Source organism: Ammospiza caudacuta, chromosome Z (assembly GCF_027887145.1).
Source record: "Ammospiza caudacuta isolate bAmmCau1 chromosome Z, bAmmCau1.pri, whole genome shotgun sequence".
NCBI lineage: Eukaryota > Metazoa > Chordata > Aves > Passeriformes > Passerellidae > Ammospiza > Ammospiza caudacuta.
This window is the reverse complement of record NC_080632.1, coordinates 5,467,894-5,485,625: the sequence shown is the minus strand read 5'-3', so window position 1 is coordinate 5,485,625 and position 17,732 is coordinate 5,467,894. Positions and strand designations below refer to the sequence as shown.

The 17,732-nt window shown below is 48.4% G+C and overlaps 1 protein-coding gene and 1 pseudogene across 3 annotated transcripts in view; both read left to right on the top strand.

Annotated features, from left to right (window-relative positions):
* The window catches only part of CAST (calpastatin), a 50,992-nt gene extending 40,941 nt beyond the window's left edge, over positions 1-10,051 (top strand). For 2 of the 3 annotated variants that reach the window (XM_058823230.1, XM_058823233.1), the window contains 14 exons: positions 548-652; positions 950-1,045; positions 1,519-1,620; positions 2,599-2,682; positions 3,168-3,215; positions 3,374-3,469; positions 4,028-4,126; positions 4,878-4,979; positions 6,008-6,100; positions 6,524-6,577; positions 7,006-7,095; positions 7,928-8,007; positions 9,124-9,190; positions 9,692-10,051. In XM_058823230.1, coding sequence (XP_058679213.1) covers positions 548-652; positions 950-1,045; positions 1,519-1,620; positions 2,599-2,682; positions 3,168-3,215; positions 3,374-3,469; positions 4,028-4,126; positions 4,878-4,979; positions 6,008-6,100; positions 6,524-6,577; positions 7,006-7,095; positions 7,928-8,007; positions 9,124-9,181 — 1,107 coding nt within the window. In that variant the 3' untranslated portion in view covers positions 9,182-9,190; positions 9,692-10,051. The remainder of the gene's footprint in view (positions 1-547; positions 653-949; positions 1,046-1,518; positions 1,621-2,598; positions 2,683-3,167; positions 3,216-3,373; positions 3,470-4,027; positions 4,127-4,877; positions 4,980-6,007; positions 6,101-6,523; positions 6,578-7,005; positions 7,096-7,927; positions 8,008-9,123; positions 9,191-9,691) is intronic. The other variant, XM_058823232.1, reaches the window with a different exon arrangement.
* A 2,930-nt stretch (positions 10,052-12,981) lies between these two features.
* On the top strand, positions 12,982-17,732 carry LOC131571247 (M-phase inducer phosphatase 2-like; annotated as a pseudogene).

Genomic DNA, 17,732 nt, shown 5'->3' with positions numbered 1-17,732 from the left:
TGGATGTAGGGATATATGGATTGCAGAGGCCTAGTTCACATAGCTTCATTAGATTGTAATATATCACAAACAGCAGGCAACTAAAACTGATTTTTTATTCACCAAAACACACACAGTGAAAACAACTGAGTTTCAGCAGTCAGTGGACAGGCTAAGGGAACTTTCAGGGAGCTTTAGTTCTAGCAAATATTAGCATTTTCTTCCTAATTAAGGGGTTGTATTTTCCTTTTCAGTAGCCTTGTCTTTAACATTATATATCTGGTTCTCTATATTATGTCTTATATTATAAGTACAATTCTCTATATTATATTGACTTATGATAACAAAGAAACTTCTTCTGAAGTGTGTTTTTCTTAATTTTATGCACTGCAAAATTAATTCTGTTTTGTTGCACATAATTGTGAAAGGTTACTTCAGTGTAAACTACAGATGTTTTCCTGCTTAATGAGTAGCTGTAATACAGTTTTTGAAAAAGTAAATTAAAAAGAGGCAGGGAATCACCTGTGTCATGTTTTTTTTTTGTTTGTTTTTTGGATTTTTTTTGCAGCCTATGAGTGAATCTGATCTTGTTGATGAATTTTCAAAGGACTTTGCCTGCCCTGCACAGCCTGCAGTACAACCCAAAGCACCAAAGCCCAGCAACACATCCAAAGTAAGTCTTTCTGGTTCACTGGAGAAGCTGACACTGACAGTTTTGCTAAGACTGGGTAGTGCTACTGTTCTTTCAAAAAAACCAATTTTCTTCTCTTCCTGTTTTACCCTTCCCATTGCCTTTAGTGGAACATAAGTATTGGCACTCAGCTCTTCATTGAGCATCTTCAGCCTTTAAATTTAGACTTTTTTTTCTCGTTTAGTACTGTATTTAGAAAAAAAATAAGCCATTTAACGGGCACATTTTATGTTTTCTAAGCATATTCACTAAAATAAAGTGTAAATTGTTCTGTTTCAGAAGCAGTCAGGTTCTGTTTCTGCAAAAGCTGCTGAGGATAAGGTGGTCCCCCGTGCCACAGCTTGCACTGTGCAGTCTGCAGCTCCTGTGTCTTCAGTAAGTAGTGGAGCCCCTTCAGCTGGAGCTGAAGCAAAACTCAGTGTTTCATTTATGGAATGGTAGAGCATTTACTACCTAAATGCCTTTTCTTATTTAGTGTCTGAAGGAGGATTTCAGGCAATTTGAAAAGTAGAGCCTTATATGTTTATATGGGGCCTTATGTATTTATCAACTGTGAGACACTTGATAAAGTTGTCAGGATGCTCATTTCAGTATTGCATGTTCTTCCTCCGTTGTGGTAACCCACAAAGACTGAGTGGTTTACAAAAACCAAAAAAAAAAAACCCCCAAAAAGTTAGCACAAACTGAATGGTCAGTGACCTTCCCCAGAGAGGAAGCCAAACTGATAGTTCTGTGGTGTCCTGTGCTCTTACTGCCCTAAAGGGGATGCTGTTTGTGAACCTAGTAGGGACTGCAGGAGAAGACAAAACCCGGTTTCTTCAAACTAAAAATTGGTTTTTCCTGTGCAGGTTGGTCCTGTGTCAGATGAAGCACTGGAAGCCTTGTCCAGTAGCCTGGGAAAGAGAGAGCCTGATCCAGATGAGAAAAAGCCTGCTGTGGACAAAGTTAAGGTAGAGAAAAAAATCAGACCTCAAAAAATAGACTGTTGATATAATTACCTTCAGCACTACTCCATTTCATCAGGTCACAAACAAAGTAGATGTTACGTTTTCACTTTTTTTACGAACAAATGTACTGTTGAAAGCAGTTTTGTTCTGCTTAGGAAGTACTAGAAGGATTTCAGCACAATAGTACACTTTCCTAGAAATTCTGACTATTTCAGTGCAGTAGTTCCCTCAGTTTCTGAAAACTGTATTTTGTTGTGTCCTGCTGAACTGAAGCAGGATTAAGATGCACATCAGGGGTAGCACACAGTATGGTCCTTTTTCTGAAGGAAACAACTTTATGATGTGGAGTTTAAATTTGTAATTATGCACAAAACTTTGGGGGTTTATATATTTAAATAGGGTGCCATAAATTAAGTCACTGAAATCCTGTCCAAGGGAATGCTGTTCATAGGCACAGTCTGAATGCCCCCATGTGCCACCCTAAACCAGAGGAATTGGCTGGAATCAGAAACAGCCCAGCTGGAATTCTGTCAAGCAGAAGTTCCTAAAGTTGGTTTTAGTCCTTTCTCTTAGTTGGCATTTTCCCAGCATAACTTGTATGGGGATAATAATTTTTGAAGTGGGCCACTGATTTCTCTCTTTAGCCTTCCTTAGCATGCAGCCCAACAGCTGTTGAGTGAACTTGCAAAAATGTCAAGAATTAAGACTCAGAGGTATTTTTGATTTTGGTTGACCCTTGCCTATTCACTTACCTCTGCTAACTTCACTGCAATAGGTAATGCTACTTTTAATACACAGAGGAAGAAACAGGCAGGGGAATGAGAAAATGCTTTCTTTTAACTTTTGTGAGATTTGTATATGGTGGTTGGATTGAATGAGAAAGACCAATTAGAATCAGAGGACTGAAGGTTGGAAGCTTGCTCGTGTGAATTTTTATGGGTAGTTGTTTATCTTACTGTGATTCCTATTTTTCCTTCACAGGAGAAAAGCAAAAAGAAACAACATAAAAAACTGGGTGAAGAAGAAGAAACAATTCCTCCAGAGTACAGATTAACAGAAGCCAAAGTAATTTATTTAATGTGCTTATTCTTACTTTCATTCCTCAGAACGTGTGGGTAAAACTGAGACTCCCATTTCATTTTGAAACGCTGATGTTTTGGTTCAGCCATTTTTATAATATCTAGAAATTCTGGTTTGTAGTTCCCACAAATATCTGTCATCTATCATTGGATGCCTTCATGGACATAGAAGTGGTTTATGCAGATTAATAATCCTGAGATTAGTCCACTGGAGTTTTTCTGTAGCTTCTGGTGCTTTAGAAATAATTATTTAGAAATAATTAAGTTAAGATTGGTTTAAGCTGTTAAGAAAACCCCAAGGACCTGGATGTTTTAAGTGGCATTTTGAGTAGCAGCAGTAGATGCCATAGAGGCTGCTGGTTATGTCCCTGTCCCCTGTAACACTTTCTGTTGCTCAGAAAATGCTCCCAGGATGCTTGAATTGTATGGCTGTTTAAGGGTTAATGCAAGGAATTATTTTTTTCTTTATAGGATAAAGATGGAAAACCACTCCTACCAAAACCAGAAGAGAAGTCACAGGTAAAAAAAGTGATTTCAAATAACTGTTTCGTTCATGACTTACTTACCAAATGTCAGCACGGCTACCAGTGTTCAGTTGAAAAATGGGATATGTTACCTGCTTACTTTTTAAGAGATAAAGAAACTTATAGTCTTCTTCTTTTTCTTTCTAATGGCAGCCTATGAGTGAAAATGACCTTTTAGAGGGTTTGACAGAAGGATTCTCCTGTTCTCCATCACCACCTGCACCATTACCTACATCAACTGTACTAAAGGTGAGTATGTTAGATTTCTGAAATCTGGTTTTATTTTCTGAAATCTTTTTTTTTACTTTATCTTGAATAATCATGATATTTTCTATGTTTTCTTCATAGAAAAGTTCCTTAAATAAAACTCAATAACTAAAAATTTAAAACACTTCTTGCAGTAAGTTAATAGATCAGGACTTTAAAAAACAAACAAACAAAAAACTAGTTATGTGACATATTTTTTTACCAGTTGCTTGCATGACTACTGCTTTCCAGCTGAGGATTTTAAAAGTGTTTTTTTGGGAATATTAGATGGCTTGGTGAAATCTTAGTTCTTTTGGAGTCATGTTAAATCTGTTTAAACTTCAGCTGTGGTGAGATTTAACCCAGTGGTTGAAATGGAGGAACAAAGTGAGATGAGGAACAGTTGCACAGTGTGGGGGGTGTGTTTCAATCTGAAATAAGCAAAGCTCCTCAAGAAAATTAAATCCTAGAAATCATCCGTGTGGGTGCTGTGTTTTGGATGGTTTCTTTGGGTCTAATGAGTGTTTTTCTCTGGTTTCCTTGTGTGCCTTGTTCTTCCAGAAATCCAAGGGTGGTGCCAAGCCTGCGAGTTCCTCGGATGTGATCTCTGCTGCTACGGTTTCCTCAGTGCACTCAGCAGCCCCTGCACCTTCTGCCACTGTAAGAAACCTCTCCTCTAGGTTCTTACCCCAAAACAAGGAGCTGAGTAGTGAGGAGAGGCAGCACCGTGATCTGGACAGTGTGACCAGTGTGGACTGTTGCAGAATTTAACAATTTATTGCTAAAAATGGCTATTGCAGAGAAGAAAAATGTTCCCCTGGGGGAAAAGAAGGGAGAAGAAAATAATGAGTGGACACTCCATTTTCAACAGAGTTCCACGGGCAGTACCATGACCCCCCTCTGAATACCAGGGGAACTTTCCTTCCTGGTGTTTATTATTATGTTGCTCACACATTTTGATCCAGGCTGAGGGATCTTGCCCTGGTGCTCCCAGCCTGGCTTGGGAGGGGAATATAAAGCTCCTCCTGCCTGTGTTGGATTTAAGGGCTTTTTTTCTATCCAGATACTGTATAAAATTGCAAAATCCATGGTAACTACTAAACAATTGCCACACAACAATTGCCTATTATTTCATAGATCTGTTCTCGTTACAGCAGCTAGGCTTATTTATATAAAAAAAAAAGAAGACCATTCAAGATAATTCCATAAGCCCTTCTTGAAATTATGTTTTCTGCAGGTCAGAAATATTCTGTATTTTCCCCCCATCTGTTGTGCTACACTGCAAGTACAACAGGAGTGCTCTTTGCTCACTCAAGTTGTACAGTTCATTAGCCAGTACTTACAGTAGATTGATGAATTACATCATTTTTGCAGCAGATGTGCTTTCACAAATGTGTTTCTGCTTTGTTAGGGAGGAAAAGAGATGGATGAAGCCTTGGATCTCCTGTCTGATTCCCTGGGACAGAGGGAACCTGACCCTGATGAGAACAAACCAGTTGTGGATAAAGTGAAGGTAACAAAAGGCGTTCCGAAACTTAAGTAATTTGGTAAGAAGGAAGGATGGGAGGGAATAAACCAAACCAACAAATACAAAAACCCTCCAAACCCCCCAGAATCTGCAAGGTTCCCATATGCTCACAGGAATATATGGCATTGGAATTTTAAGAGTAAGAGTAAGGTAATTGGAGATAAAAAATCCATGCTCTTAGGTATATCAATCACTTTTCAGTCTTCTGGATTACCTGTGTGTTCTGTGAAAGATGATGATTTGGTTAATATACTTCAACTACTTGAGGGCAAGTGTTGAAATCTTATACGAGATTTGAAATAATTTTAGTTCGGTGCTTTTCATTGCCATTATTATCAATTTTCAGGTGTATTCTTGGGCCGCAGTTTCCAAAATTGATTTTCTGGCCCTCTTTTTGTCAAGCCTTGACGTTTATAACCACAAGTTCACTTAATCAGGCACATTTTTAAATTTCCTTGTTTCTACTGGTTTTGTCTTCATTTAGTCTTTCATAAAATCCTATAAAGGCCCTTCTGCTAACAAGAAAATAGAATTCTGCATAATAGTAGTAATAGTATTAATAAATTGTAATTTGAAATAGCAAAGGTACAGTACATTACTGGGAAAAATCAAAATCACCATATGCTGCCTATCAATAAGTTTAGGCTGGAATCTTAGCTGGAGAAAAAAGAAAAGAGAGATCCCTAAAATGTCTGCATTAAGAAGGACAAAAATGTTCTTCAGCAGTCTGCTTAAAAATCTCCCTGTGGTGTTCTGTGTGGCATCTTCCTGGTCTGCTGCCAAAAATCAGAGCAGCACAAGTTGAAAAATAAATGTAATTTTAAAAACTTTCAGACGTGAAACATGTTTCATAGTGAAATGAATACATGGGGGTTTTCTCGGTAGTTTTAAATTTTTTAAGTGAAAAAGCATATCTGTCCTGAATCTGAAATGCCCTCTGACTTGTTGATTGCTAATATTTCTAACATGAGTAATAAAGGTTTTTTTTTTTTTTAATTGAATACTACTTTCAGGAAAAGGCTAAATCTGAACACAGAGACAAGCTTGGAGAGAAGGATGAAACAATCCCACCTGACTATCGGAAACTTCTGGAGTCAGGTGAGCAGGTAAGGCAAAACTTCCCTAGTTTTTATTTGCAACAGTGGAAATTGAGTCTGTCTGAGCCAGTTTGTCCTCTTTGGGATTACAAGTGGAATAAGTGAGTGTCTGTACTGAATTATGGTAAAAAACATGGGAATATCCTTCAGTGAGAGTACTTCTATCCTCACATGCTTGTAAGTAAAAAAAAAAACAAAAGGGGGAAAAAAAAAAGAAGTTTTGATCTTGTTTTGTTGGGTTTTTTTCTTTTTCAACTGGGCAGTCTGAACAAATAAATCACTTTGAACTACTAAAGAAATCCATTCAGAATGGTGCAGTTCATTGACAATCTCTGAACAACACCCAGTAGTGCCATATGTAAATACTTGTATTTTAAAACTAATCTGTCTGGTTCCAAATGAGTGAGAATCTGCTTTTTTTTCTTTCCCAAGAGTAAACCAGCAAAGCCAACAGAAAAGGATGATGTGAAACACAAAGGAAAGAAGGTAATATTTATGATGGGGTTTATTGAGGCTTTTTTTAATATTTATGATATTTATTCTCTGTTTTTTTTCATGCTCTGGGCTCTGATTTTGTTTCAAAGTTGTGTCACTGTAGGCTTAAGGGGTGATTAATTGCAAATATTCATAAGTGAAGGCAGTAACAGGAACAGTAGTGGACAGTAAAACTTTTTTGAGTAGTAACTCTTCCAAATAAATGCAGTTTTTATGTACAACTGCATTATGAATGTTCAGGAAATCATGCCTCTTGGGAACCTCAAAGAGATGTCTCTAACACATGTGTGGAGTTCAGGTGTGCTTTTCTTCAACAAAAGGGATAATTAACTAAAGCAGACATTAGTTCCTGAAACACTAATTTGACTGTGGGAAGCTGGGTTGCACATTTTGTGACTTCAAAATTAAAATTATTGCAGAAACCTACGGATGACAGTGCAGCTATTGATGCCTTATCAGGTGACTTTGATACTTGTGCAAAGGCTCCTGCTACACCCCAGCACTCAAAGGTAGGACATTTTCTGCTAATAACTTGCAAAACAAACAGCTTTTCACTCCTTGCAGTAGCTCATTTTAGGTTTACAGGAAGCCTGGTCAGATGCAGGGATTGCCTCACTTCTGCAGTGGGAGTTGGATGTACTTTGCTGTGTACTAAATATTGTTGGATGTATTTTTGTGTTCTAAATATTTGGAAGAAGGACTGTTTGTGGTAATTAGAGCCTTTCAGACAGGCTTGGAGGAGTAAGTTGAGCAGAGAAATGTGGTAACAGTTTTTAAGAGTGTTCATAAACTGCAGAGGGGCAGAGAAAGCTTTGCTCAATGATAGCAGGCACCCTGTCGCAATGGTTGGGAGACAGCCCAAGGGGGTTTTGCAGGGAGAAAAAGCAGGGAGCAGGAAAGACTTTCAGGTGTGTTAGGGAAAAGAGTAGGGTTGACAGGAAGAAAGGAGAAGGAATGGACTGGAGAGGCCCTGCAACTGAGAAAAGGAGCAGCAGCTTTGAAATCAGCTGAATTCCTGGGAGGAAAGAGCTGTTTCCAAAGAGCTCTGCTGGCCACTGCAGTGCTTCCCTCAGGCAGCTGAAGGCAGGACCACTGGTGTTTCAAGTGCTGCTTCCTCTGCTTGTGAAATCCAGGGCTAAATCTGCTGCTGCAGCATTATTGCTTGGTGATAAAGGCAAAATCTGCCCATCTCTACCAGGTTTTTCTGATGTAGTCTCCTGTCAGCATGGCCTGTGCTGCTGCCAGACCCATTCAAGAGATTGGGTTTTGGCATATGTCAAAGCAGGATCCATCAGTGCTCTATTCTCCTTGTAACTGTAATTATTTTTTTTTTCTTTGGAGTGTAGGACAAAAGTGGAAAGGAATCTACGACCACTAAACCAAGCTCAAAGGATAAAGGAAAGCCCAGAGACCCTAAAACGGTACAAACACATTTATTGAAGTATGGGCAGTCATACAAGAGGGGCAGGGGGGCAGCAGGATTTTGGACTTATGTTACAGGGTTGTTATTTTGGGGAGGGGTTTTACATCAATATGTGGAATTTGATCCATTTTTGTAAACATGCACATAGGAGAAAGGCCCCTTTCTACTTCAAGGGAAATTGTCAATAAACAGGGGCAAAAATATATGTATATTTCAGACAGAGTATTGTCCTCTGAGGGGGTTGCTCAGTGCTTCACAGGCTTCTCCTTCCCAGATCTGTAGATCTCAGAGTGCATATCTGTAGCTGCCTTGGGCAGGATCCCCACCATTTCTCTCATTTCTTGACAGTTTTAAGTAACAGTATCCCAAAAGTGATTAAAAAGTACTCCAACAACCACAGCCAGGTTCCTAAGTTATTATCATAAATTATTTTTTAAAATTAATGAAGACCTACATACTTTCATAAAAAGAGTATGAATGAACATGGTGGAGAAAGGCAGGCAGCTGTTTCTATATTCAGAAAAAAGGGGAAAAAACAGGATGGGGGAGAAGGGGAAGGTAAAACGGGTTGTTTGGCTTTTTTTATCCAGAAGTAGAGAAAATGGATTCAGGTCAGGGTGAAGCTTGTTCCATCATGTTGTTCTCACAGAGGGTATGTGCAGTAGATGCCTGAATCAGATGATTGCATCTGCTCTGGGAGTTCTACATTTCACATGTCAGTGATGGGATTTCTGATTGTTGTTATTATTAAATCACCACAGGTGCCTTTTTTTGAGACCCCAGAACTGACTGGCAGCTCTCATTGTCAAAGTGAGGGGTGTCTTTATCTCCTCTTCAGGGAGATGTTCTGAGCTGTGGCCTGATCACTGGTGTGGGTAAAAGGGTGTTTAGGAACAGGGAATGACGAGGTCAGGCACAACCCACTCTGTCTGAAAGAAAGCAATTGATGGTGAAAAGGTGAAAATATCTGTACACAGCAAGAGTCACCAATACTCTTGCTAAACTATCTGTATTTCAGGTGCAGTTTGTATTTATGTCTGAGCTGTGAGTCTGCTAAAGCCTGATTTCAGGTTTTAGCTTGGTTCAGTTTCTGATTGTCTCATCCTCTCCTCAGGCAAAGGGACAGTCCTCCAGCAGCAAATCTGAGAAGCAGAAAACAAGCTAAACGTTAACCTTGCCAGGTGAGATTTCTTCTTCCCTGCTCCCTGGGCTACCACAAAGACAATTTCATGCTCGTGAATTAAAGCTGAGTTTTGCTTGCAGTCCTTGAAGCAAACCAAGACATGGTTAAAACTGCTGCTAAATCAAAATGCTTGGGATGACTTTGCACTTCAGGGTTCCCAGGCAGGAAAGGTTTTTCACACCCTTTATCCATTCAGTTTGTACAGAACTACTTCATGCAGCTTAACTCGTTTAGACTGGAATTCCAAGCATTCCAAGGTGTAACATGCTGCTTCCCTAAGACATTTTCACAGAGTAATGAGGATCAAGCACATCTCAGCTGGGGGCTTTGATCTTTAAGATATTGACCTTGTGTCATTACCTCTGCTCTGGACCCATCTGGAGGCTTAGTTCCCATAATTCTTCCCAGATTTACATTGTGAGTTTTATTTCCAATTAACAGAAGATGAGCACTCTGACTTTTTATTTTTTTGTTTTGTTTTGTTTTCTCCCCCCACCAGGATCCTGCTGCATCGTGTAAAATGTCTTCTTTCTGTGGGTGGATGATTATTCCTGAAGAACAAAAGCTGATGGCAAAAGCACATAGTTATTCTGGGTGGTTTTTGTACAGTGATACTTGCTGGACTTTTCCTCATCTTTTCTTTTTTTCCCAGTAGTAGACTCAGGTTTGTTTCTTTCCCCCAGCAATTCAGTTTATTAGGTCTCACACAGTCTGACTTAGTTGTAATTTCCTTCAGCATTCAGGGGGAAAGAATGCTTTCTATTTGCAGGAAATATATTGCATCAATGAAGAGCTATGCCAAAAAAAAAAGAAAAAAAAAAAAGAAAAAAAAAATCTGCAGACTTTTGCACATAATCTTCACATAGTGCCTGTAAATCTCTGAAGAGTTCATATGTGCTAGCATTTTTTAACGTTGCAGTGGATGCATTAAGTGTTCTGGAATATAGTGAGCTCTAGTTACCCTCAGCTGGGCTGTGCAGCCTTCTGCTCAGGCCAGCTCCTGGTGAGAAGCTGCAGGCCAGCTGTGGGGTGGCTAAAGAGTGAGAAATTGGGGATTAGCCGCTTCTTCCAGCATGTCTGGACATCAAGCAGGTATTTGGGATGCTGCCTTTAGCAGTAGTTAAAACACACTAGGGCAGGACTTCTTTTTTTTTTTTTTTTCCTAATTATTATTATTACCATTATTTCCAATCGTATCTGTACTGTTATCTCATAATTTCAGGAGTCTCCTGGACTGGACAAATCACAGATGTAACACAGAGGGTGGGGAAGGAAAGGAGGGGCACGAGCCCCAGCAGCGATCAAAGCTCAGCTCCAGGGTCGGGCTCCTTTTTACCTTATTTTGCACTGTTTTCCAGTCCTCCCGTTCCTGGCACTCCATCAGGGAACGCAGGGATGGGGCTGAAGGTGTTTGCTGCAGGGAGCAAAGCCCCGTTCCTGCTGTTGCCTGCGAGGACAGGCACGGCCAGGCGCCTCTCACGGGCCTCCGTGGGCTTTCCTCCGCCTCCCTGCCCTGCAGAACGCCCTTCTGCTCATCCTGACTCCTGCACAGCCCTGCCCTGGCTGGCAGCACAGCCCGGGCTCTGCGGCAGGGACGGCGCAGGCACTGAAGTTGGGGATATTCAGACTCGGGACTGTACTTGCAGTCTGCACCGTGCCGCTCCAATAAAGTTTTTAAGGATGTGCTGTGCCCTTCCCGGCTTTTCATTCGTCACCGCTGCTCTCAGGCAGGAGAAAGCCTAAAAATAATTAGAGAACCTCACAAACACTGGCATATTAAGATTGAATCTAAGGTTTCAAAAAAAAACCCTATTCAAAACATACAGAATTGCGGAATCAGCTAGATTGGGAAAGACCTTTGAGATCATGAGGTCCAAGCTATGACTGAACACCAGCTCGTCAACCACTCGGTGCCACATCCAGCCTTTTCTTAAGCACCTCCATGGACAGCCCCTTCCACTGCCCAATCCATCTTTCTTTACATTTTGGTGACACTTTCCATGTTGGTGACTCCATGAAAACCTTCACAAGCTCATTATGACCCTGCTACTTTTTTTTTTTTTTGCCCCTTTTCCTTTGTGTTTCAAAGCTGCATCATATCTGACCAAGAGCAGATCTAATTTTTTAACTGCTGCTGTGCTGGGAGGCAGCTGGATGAGCAAGGTGCAATTCACTGAAATTGTTTGTGCCCAGGTAATTTGACAGGTCCTGAAATACCTGTGTGTGAGGTCCCATCTCTTCTGTAGGAGGGCTGCAGTGCACCTGGTACAACAGTCACATCCAAAATTAAAAGGTGGGGAGGGAGTTCCTGGGGTACCGGGAAGGCCGCCTAATTTTTCTCTCAGAACTGAGAAGTTAAAAGCAGAAAGCAGAAATGCCATTTACTGGTCACAAAGGAAATGAATGCACAAAAGGGTGTCAAAAAAAGACCTTTCAGAAAAATCACCTGCAATTTGAGTTTTTGTCAAATTCCCCATTAGGCTCCTGAGATGTTTTAAAAGCAGCAGTTGACAATACTTGAATAGCACAAAATGTCATTGGTGTGACGCAGAGCTTTCTCAGAATTCCTGATTTATACATAAATATATGTATATATTTAAAAATACATGGAATTTGGTGTGAGCAGGAGGAAGTGGTGCTTTCTGTAGGGTTTTGTCAGAGCTGCTGGCTCTCAGCAGTGCAACAGGGAGCCTTCCAAACTCCCATGGAGAGGGTTTGGATTCCTTGGGCAGGCTTGATCTCCAGGTGGGAGAAAAGGGAGGCACAGTCAAGTCAAATGCTTGGGATTAATTCTAGATTATGATTATTTTTTTTTTCCCTCTTCAGTCTTTACCTCTCTTAAAATTCCAACTGTTTGGGCACATCCATGAGGAAACTGAGACAGGCTGGAACCACACAGGAAATAATAAACACCAGGGACTCAATGTCAAGGGCGCATTTGCAAGAGCAAAGAAATCAAGTGCCCTCAAGCACAAGTGCCAATTAACAGATTTGGGTTAAGTTTAATACAAAAATTAAGAGTTTTCAGCAGGAAAACGGAGCAAGTGAGCCTTGAAAGACAGAAACTCCGCCAATAAAAACCTCCAAGGTTTCAGCCTTGCTTTCTTGGGACTGGATGTGGCACTGGCTGTCAGGGGTGGGTAAAAGCCAGCATTCCGTGGCCCTGCCGGTGACATACGAGAGCCACCAGGGCTGCCCACGTGTTCCCTGCAGTGACACGCTCCGGCCACGCCCCTTTCCCCACTGGCCCCGCCTCCCCATGTGACCACGCCCCCTTTCCCGCTCCGAAACCGCCCCCCTCGGCTGCGGCTCCGCCCCCAAGCGCTCCGCGCACCTCCCATTGGCTGGCGGCGCCGCCTCGCGCCCGCCGCGGCTTCCCATTGGCTGCGGGTGCCGCCGTTGTTGTTATTGCTGTTACTGCTGTAAACAGGAGCGGAGCGGTGCCACCTGTCAGCTGCGGTCAGCTCTGGCCACCTCTGGTCACCTTTGGTCAGCTCTGGTCACCTCCGGTCACCTTTGGCTCCCTTTGGTCACTGCTGGTCATCTTTGGTCACCTCCGGTCACCTTTGGCCATTTGTGGTCACTGCTGGTCATCTTTAGTCACCTCTGACCAGCTCTGGTCACTTCTGGCCATCTTTGGTCACCGCTGGTCACCTTTTATCGCCTCTTATCGCCTCTTACCTGCCCCCACCTCTCACCCGTCATCTCTTTTCACCTCTCGCTCCTTGCCACCTCCTTGTCCCCCGTCGCCGCTCGCTTGCCGGAGCTCGGCCCTCGCTCGCCCGGGCCATGTCCCTGCGCGCCGGCGGCCGCGGGCTGCCCGTGTCCCCGCTGCCCTCCCCGGGCACGGCCCCGCTGCCGCCGCTGGACGGGGCTGAGAGCCCGGACAGGTGAGGGGGTGACCGGCGGGCCGTGCTGGCTTTGCCCAGGGACACCCCGGATGGGACATGGGACACTAAAGGGCGCTTTTGGGACGCTCTCATTCCCGGGGCACTGACCCTTCCCCGTCCAACCGCCCGCAGGTTCCGGGACACCCCGAGGAAGGGACCCGGGCGGCTGTGGCACGCCCTGGCCCCGGAGCCGCTGGCCTCGGACCGGGCCCGTCCCCGGGAGTGCTGGCAGCCCAGGGATGCAGGTGAGGGACGCGGCCGCTGCGCCCCAAGGTCGTGCCGACGGTGTCGCAGGGGGATCGGGGGTGTCCCGGCAGGGCTTGGCAGAGGTGGGGGCGGCGGGGCAGCTCCTGGGGGGCGTTGGGCAGGAGCCCGTGCCCGGGGCTCAGGCGGGAAGCGCTCCGCTGGCGACGTGCGACACTCCGTGCGGCACCGCTGCTCCCAACGGCGCTGCCACCCGCGGCTCCCGGCCCGGCCCGTCCTGCCCTGGACTGGGGCCCCATCCCCACACCCTGTGCCTTGTTCCCCGCAGGATCGGGACCGGAGTCCCACACGCAGCAGAGCCCCGCGCAGGAAGAGTGAGTGGCGCCATCGCCGTGTCCCCCCGGGGACAGACGGACTGACAGACAGCCGCTGTCCCTGCCCCGCCTCTCCCGAGCAGCCCGGCCCGGTCTCAGCCCGGCTGGGGGCTGCGCACCCGACTGTGACCCCCAGTCTGTGTCTGGGGGTGACAACCTGGGGGGGGACGCGGATGGACCCCCCGTAAATCCCGTCTCTGCTCTCCCCACAGCTTCCAGAAAACCATCGCGGAATTTGGGAGAGCCCTCAAAGAGTAGGTCAGGGGGCTCAGTCCCTGCGGCAGGACATCAATGCCAGGCTGTCCCCGTGCCCGGGCTGTCCCAGACCCAAAATCCAGGCTGTCCCTGTGCCCAGGCTGTCCCCGTGTCTGGGCTGTCCCCATGTCCAGGCTGTCCCTGTCCCTGTCCCAAAAGCCAGGCTGTCCTCGAACTCCGGCTGTCCCATTCCCAAAAGCCAGGCTGCCCCCGTGCCCAGGCTGTCCCTGTCCCTGTCCCAAAAGCCAGGCTGTCCCCGTGCCCAGGCTGTCCCTGTCCCAAAGGCCAGGCTGTCCCCATGGCCCTCCCGAGGTCCCACTCAGTCCATTGTTGCTCGCTCAGGGCCTGGAAGTGCTGTTGCCCCAGGTCCCTTTGGGAAGCTGTGACAGCCCTGGGGAGGTCTTACCCCACTCTGAGCACATCGGGGACAGAGGTGACAATGGCACAGGGGTGGGACACACCTGCAGTCATTCGACGCTTTCCTTTCCCGGCTCTCGCAGCAGGAAGCTCCTTCACCAGAGGATCAGCTCCATGCCGGTGAGTGCTACAGGACGCTGCCGGGTGTCCGGCCGAGCCGGGGCGAGCAGGATGGAGCCAGGAGAGGGGACAGGGCCGTGCAGCACCGCTCACCCCGCGGCTGTTCCGCAGCAGCCCCCGCTGGAAGCCAACCCGGTGCTGAAGGACATCTCCCAGCTCCAGGTGCGCAGGGACAGAGCGCGGCAGAGCCAGCCCGAGGAAGAGGTGAGGAGCGCCAGGTGACACCTGGGGGGGGGCAGGGAGGGGACACAGGGGTGCTGGGGGGGTCAGGGAGGGGACACAGCGGTGCTGACACCGTGTCCCCCCCGCTGCAGGAAGGTTTTGTCCCCAAGAAGGTGCAGAGGCTGGGCCAGCGGAGCCGCCTGCCCGCCGGCCACGGCGCTGCCAGGAGGGCTCTCCTTGCCAAGAGCCCCTGCGGCGCTCTAGGGCTGCAGGTGAGAGAGGCTGGAGCGATCAGGAGGAAGCACGGATAGGTGATGATGGGAAAAGTGGCATCTGACGCTCCAGCCTGCCCTGGAGGCGTGTGCGTGCGGGAGATGGGCGGGCTGGGGGCTCATGCGGGCACGCTGGCTCCAAAGCTGCGAGGCACTGGGAGGTAGATGGACCTGGGCTACGGGATCCGTCCCTAACCGAGGGTGGGAAGCAGCTGAAATCCCCTTCAGGATCTCCTCTGCTTTTTCCCAAAGTTCCCCCAGCTGCCGCCGCCCCAGGGCATGGAGAAGCCGCTGACCACGCCGGTGATGAAGAAGGAGGAGGCAAAGCTGGTACGTAGCCACCTTTGGCAGTGGATGGAGCTCCACAGTCCCCTCCTGGGGGCTCCTAAGGGGGGTCCCTGGGCTGGGGGCAGCTCGGTGAGTAGCTCCAGCCCTGGAGCTTGCCAGACCCCCAGGCAGCAGCGCGGGCTCTCCCCACAGCGCCCGGGCAAGCGCGGCCACGGCCGGCGGCTCTTCCTCTCGCCCTCGGTGCCCCGCAGTGTCGCCGGGCCCCTCCCGAAGCGGGGACTCCCCTGGGACAGGGACAGCCCTGCCAATGCCCAGCGGCAGAGCAGGGCGGCCGGCAGCCCTGAGCAGGAGGCGTCGCTGGAGCCGGTGGGTGATGGGGAAGGTGTGGGGGCAGAGCCAGCCTGTCCCCGGCAGCACTGGGACACTGTGCCAGAGCCCCTGGTGACATCTGGGGCTGTCTCTGGTCGGTGCCTCCGCAGGGAGCGTGGCTGGAGCCCTGCGGGTCTGCCCAGCTTCAGGAGATTGAGAACCTGCTGTCCAGCGATGACCAGGAGCTCATTGGGGACTTCTCCAAGGTAGGGCGACCAGGATGGGGCAGCTCCGGGGGCGCTGCAGGGGCCATCATCAGAGCAGGGACCATCATCGGAGCCCTGCACTGCCGCCACAGAGAGCCCAAAGCCAGGTGGCCCTTGCTTGGGGACACGGGGCCTTGGGGCTGTGACCTTGCACGGGGTGAAGAGCCCCCTCGCTGCTCCTCTACTCCGTGTCACAGGCACGTTTGTCTGTCCCTTCCCCTCCTGGGGCTGCAGAACCGGCCACGGGGGCTCCTGGGCTGGGGGGACAGTGCCACCCCCTGGGACAGAGCTGAGCCCAGGCTGTGTCTCCTCCAGCCTCACCTCCTGCCCACGGTGGAGGGCAAGGACCCGGGCCTGAAGTACATCTCCCCTGGCACGGTAAGAGGACGGCGACCCTTCCCCAGCCCCCGAGGGGCCGCCTGCGCGTCCCCAGCCCCGTGTGTCCCCTCTTGGTGACCTGGTCTCCCCACAGCTGGCGGCGGTGCTGTCGGGACGCTACAGCAGCTTCATTGGGAGCGGCGTTGTCGTGGATTGCCGGTACCCCTACGAGTATGAGGGTGGCCACGTCAAGGTCAGAACCCCCCCACCCCGTGGCCCCAGGGCTGGGAGGAAAGGGGGGTGTCCGACCTCCAACAAGCCCCAGAGGTGCTGAGCCCATCCCGGAGACAACAGGGATTCGGATGTGGAGACAACAGGGATCCAGGATGCCCCGGGATCTGTTGGGTACCCTCCGAGAGATTAAGCAGCTCCCACAAAGATGCTGAGCTCCCAAAGAGGAGTGAAGCAGCTCCCACAAAGATGCTGAGCTCCCAGAGAGGAGTGAAGCAGCCCTCCCAGAGCCTCTTTGGGGGTTGAGCAGCCCCCCATGAAGGGTCCCGAGCCACCCAGAGGAATGGGGCAGCCCCGGAAAAGCACCAACCTGCCCCACAAAGGGTTGATTCCCAAGTGGAAGAGGAGCATGATGGTGGGGGAGGCTGGGGGGCGATGTTCTTGGGTCCCTGGAGAAAATGAGGTTGGAGAAAGAGGGGGAAAAGGTGCCTGGTGTCCCTCCCCAGGCCGCTGTCAACCTGCCGCTGCAGCGGGATGTGGAGGAATTCCTGCTGAAGCGCCCCATCGTGCCCCAGGACGCCAGCAAGAGGGTGATCCTCATCTTCCACTGCGAGTTCTCCGTTGAGCGAGGGCCCAAAATGTGAGTGAGGGCACGGGGGGGCACAGGGGTGAGTGAGGGACCCCTGGCTGGGGCTGATGCCGTGGGCTTTGCCTGGCCACAGGTGCAAATTCCTGCGGGATAGGGACCGCTCCTGCCACGAGTACCCGCGGCTGCACTACCCCGAGCTCTACGTCCTGAAGGGAGGGTACCGCGAGTTCTTCTTGCAGTTCCCGGTGAGTCCCTGCCTGCCTGCCTGCCAGTGTCCCCGCGGGGGCAGGAGGGCAGGAATTGGGAGGGGATGGATGGGTGGATGGATGGGTGGATGGATGGATGGATGGATGGATGGATGGATGGATGGACGGACGAATGGATGGACGGATGGATGATGGATGGATGGATGGATGGATGGATGGATGGATGATGGATGGATGGATGGATGGATGCATCGATGGATGATGGAGGGATGGATGGATGATGGATGGATGGATGGATGGATGGATGGATGGATGGAGGGATGCATCGATGGATGATGGATGGATGGATGGATGGATGGATGGATGGATGGATGGATGATGGATGGATGGATGCATGAATAGATGCATGGATGCATGGATGGATGCATGGATGCATGGATGGATGGGGGGCACAGGGCAGCGGGGAGGGGAGGCTCTGAGCATCTTCCCTGCCACGGGAGGGGATGATGGAGCCGTGCGTTGCAGGGACACTGCGAGCCCCGGGACTATCGGCCCATGGAGCACCCGGCGTTCAGGGAGGAGCTGCGCAGGTTCCGCGGGCAGAGCCGGCGCGGGCGGCGAGCGCTCTCCATCCTCTGA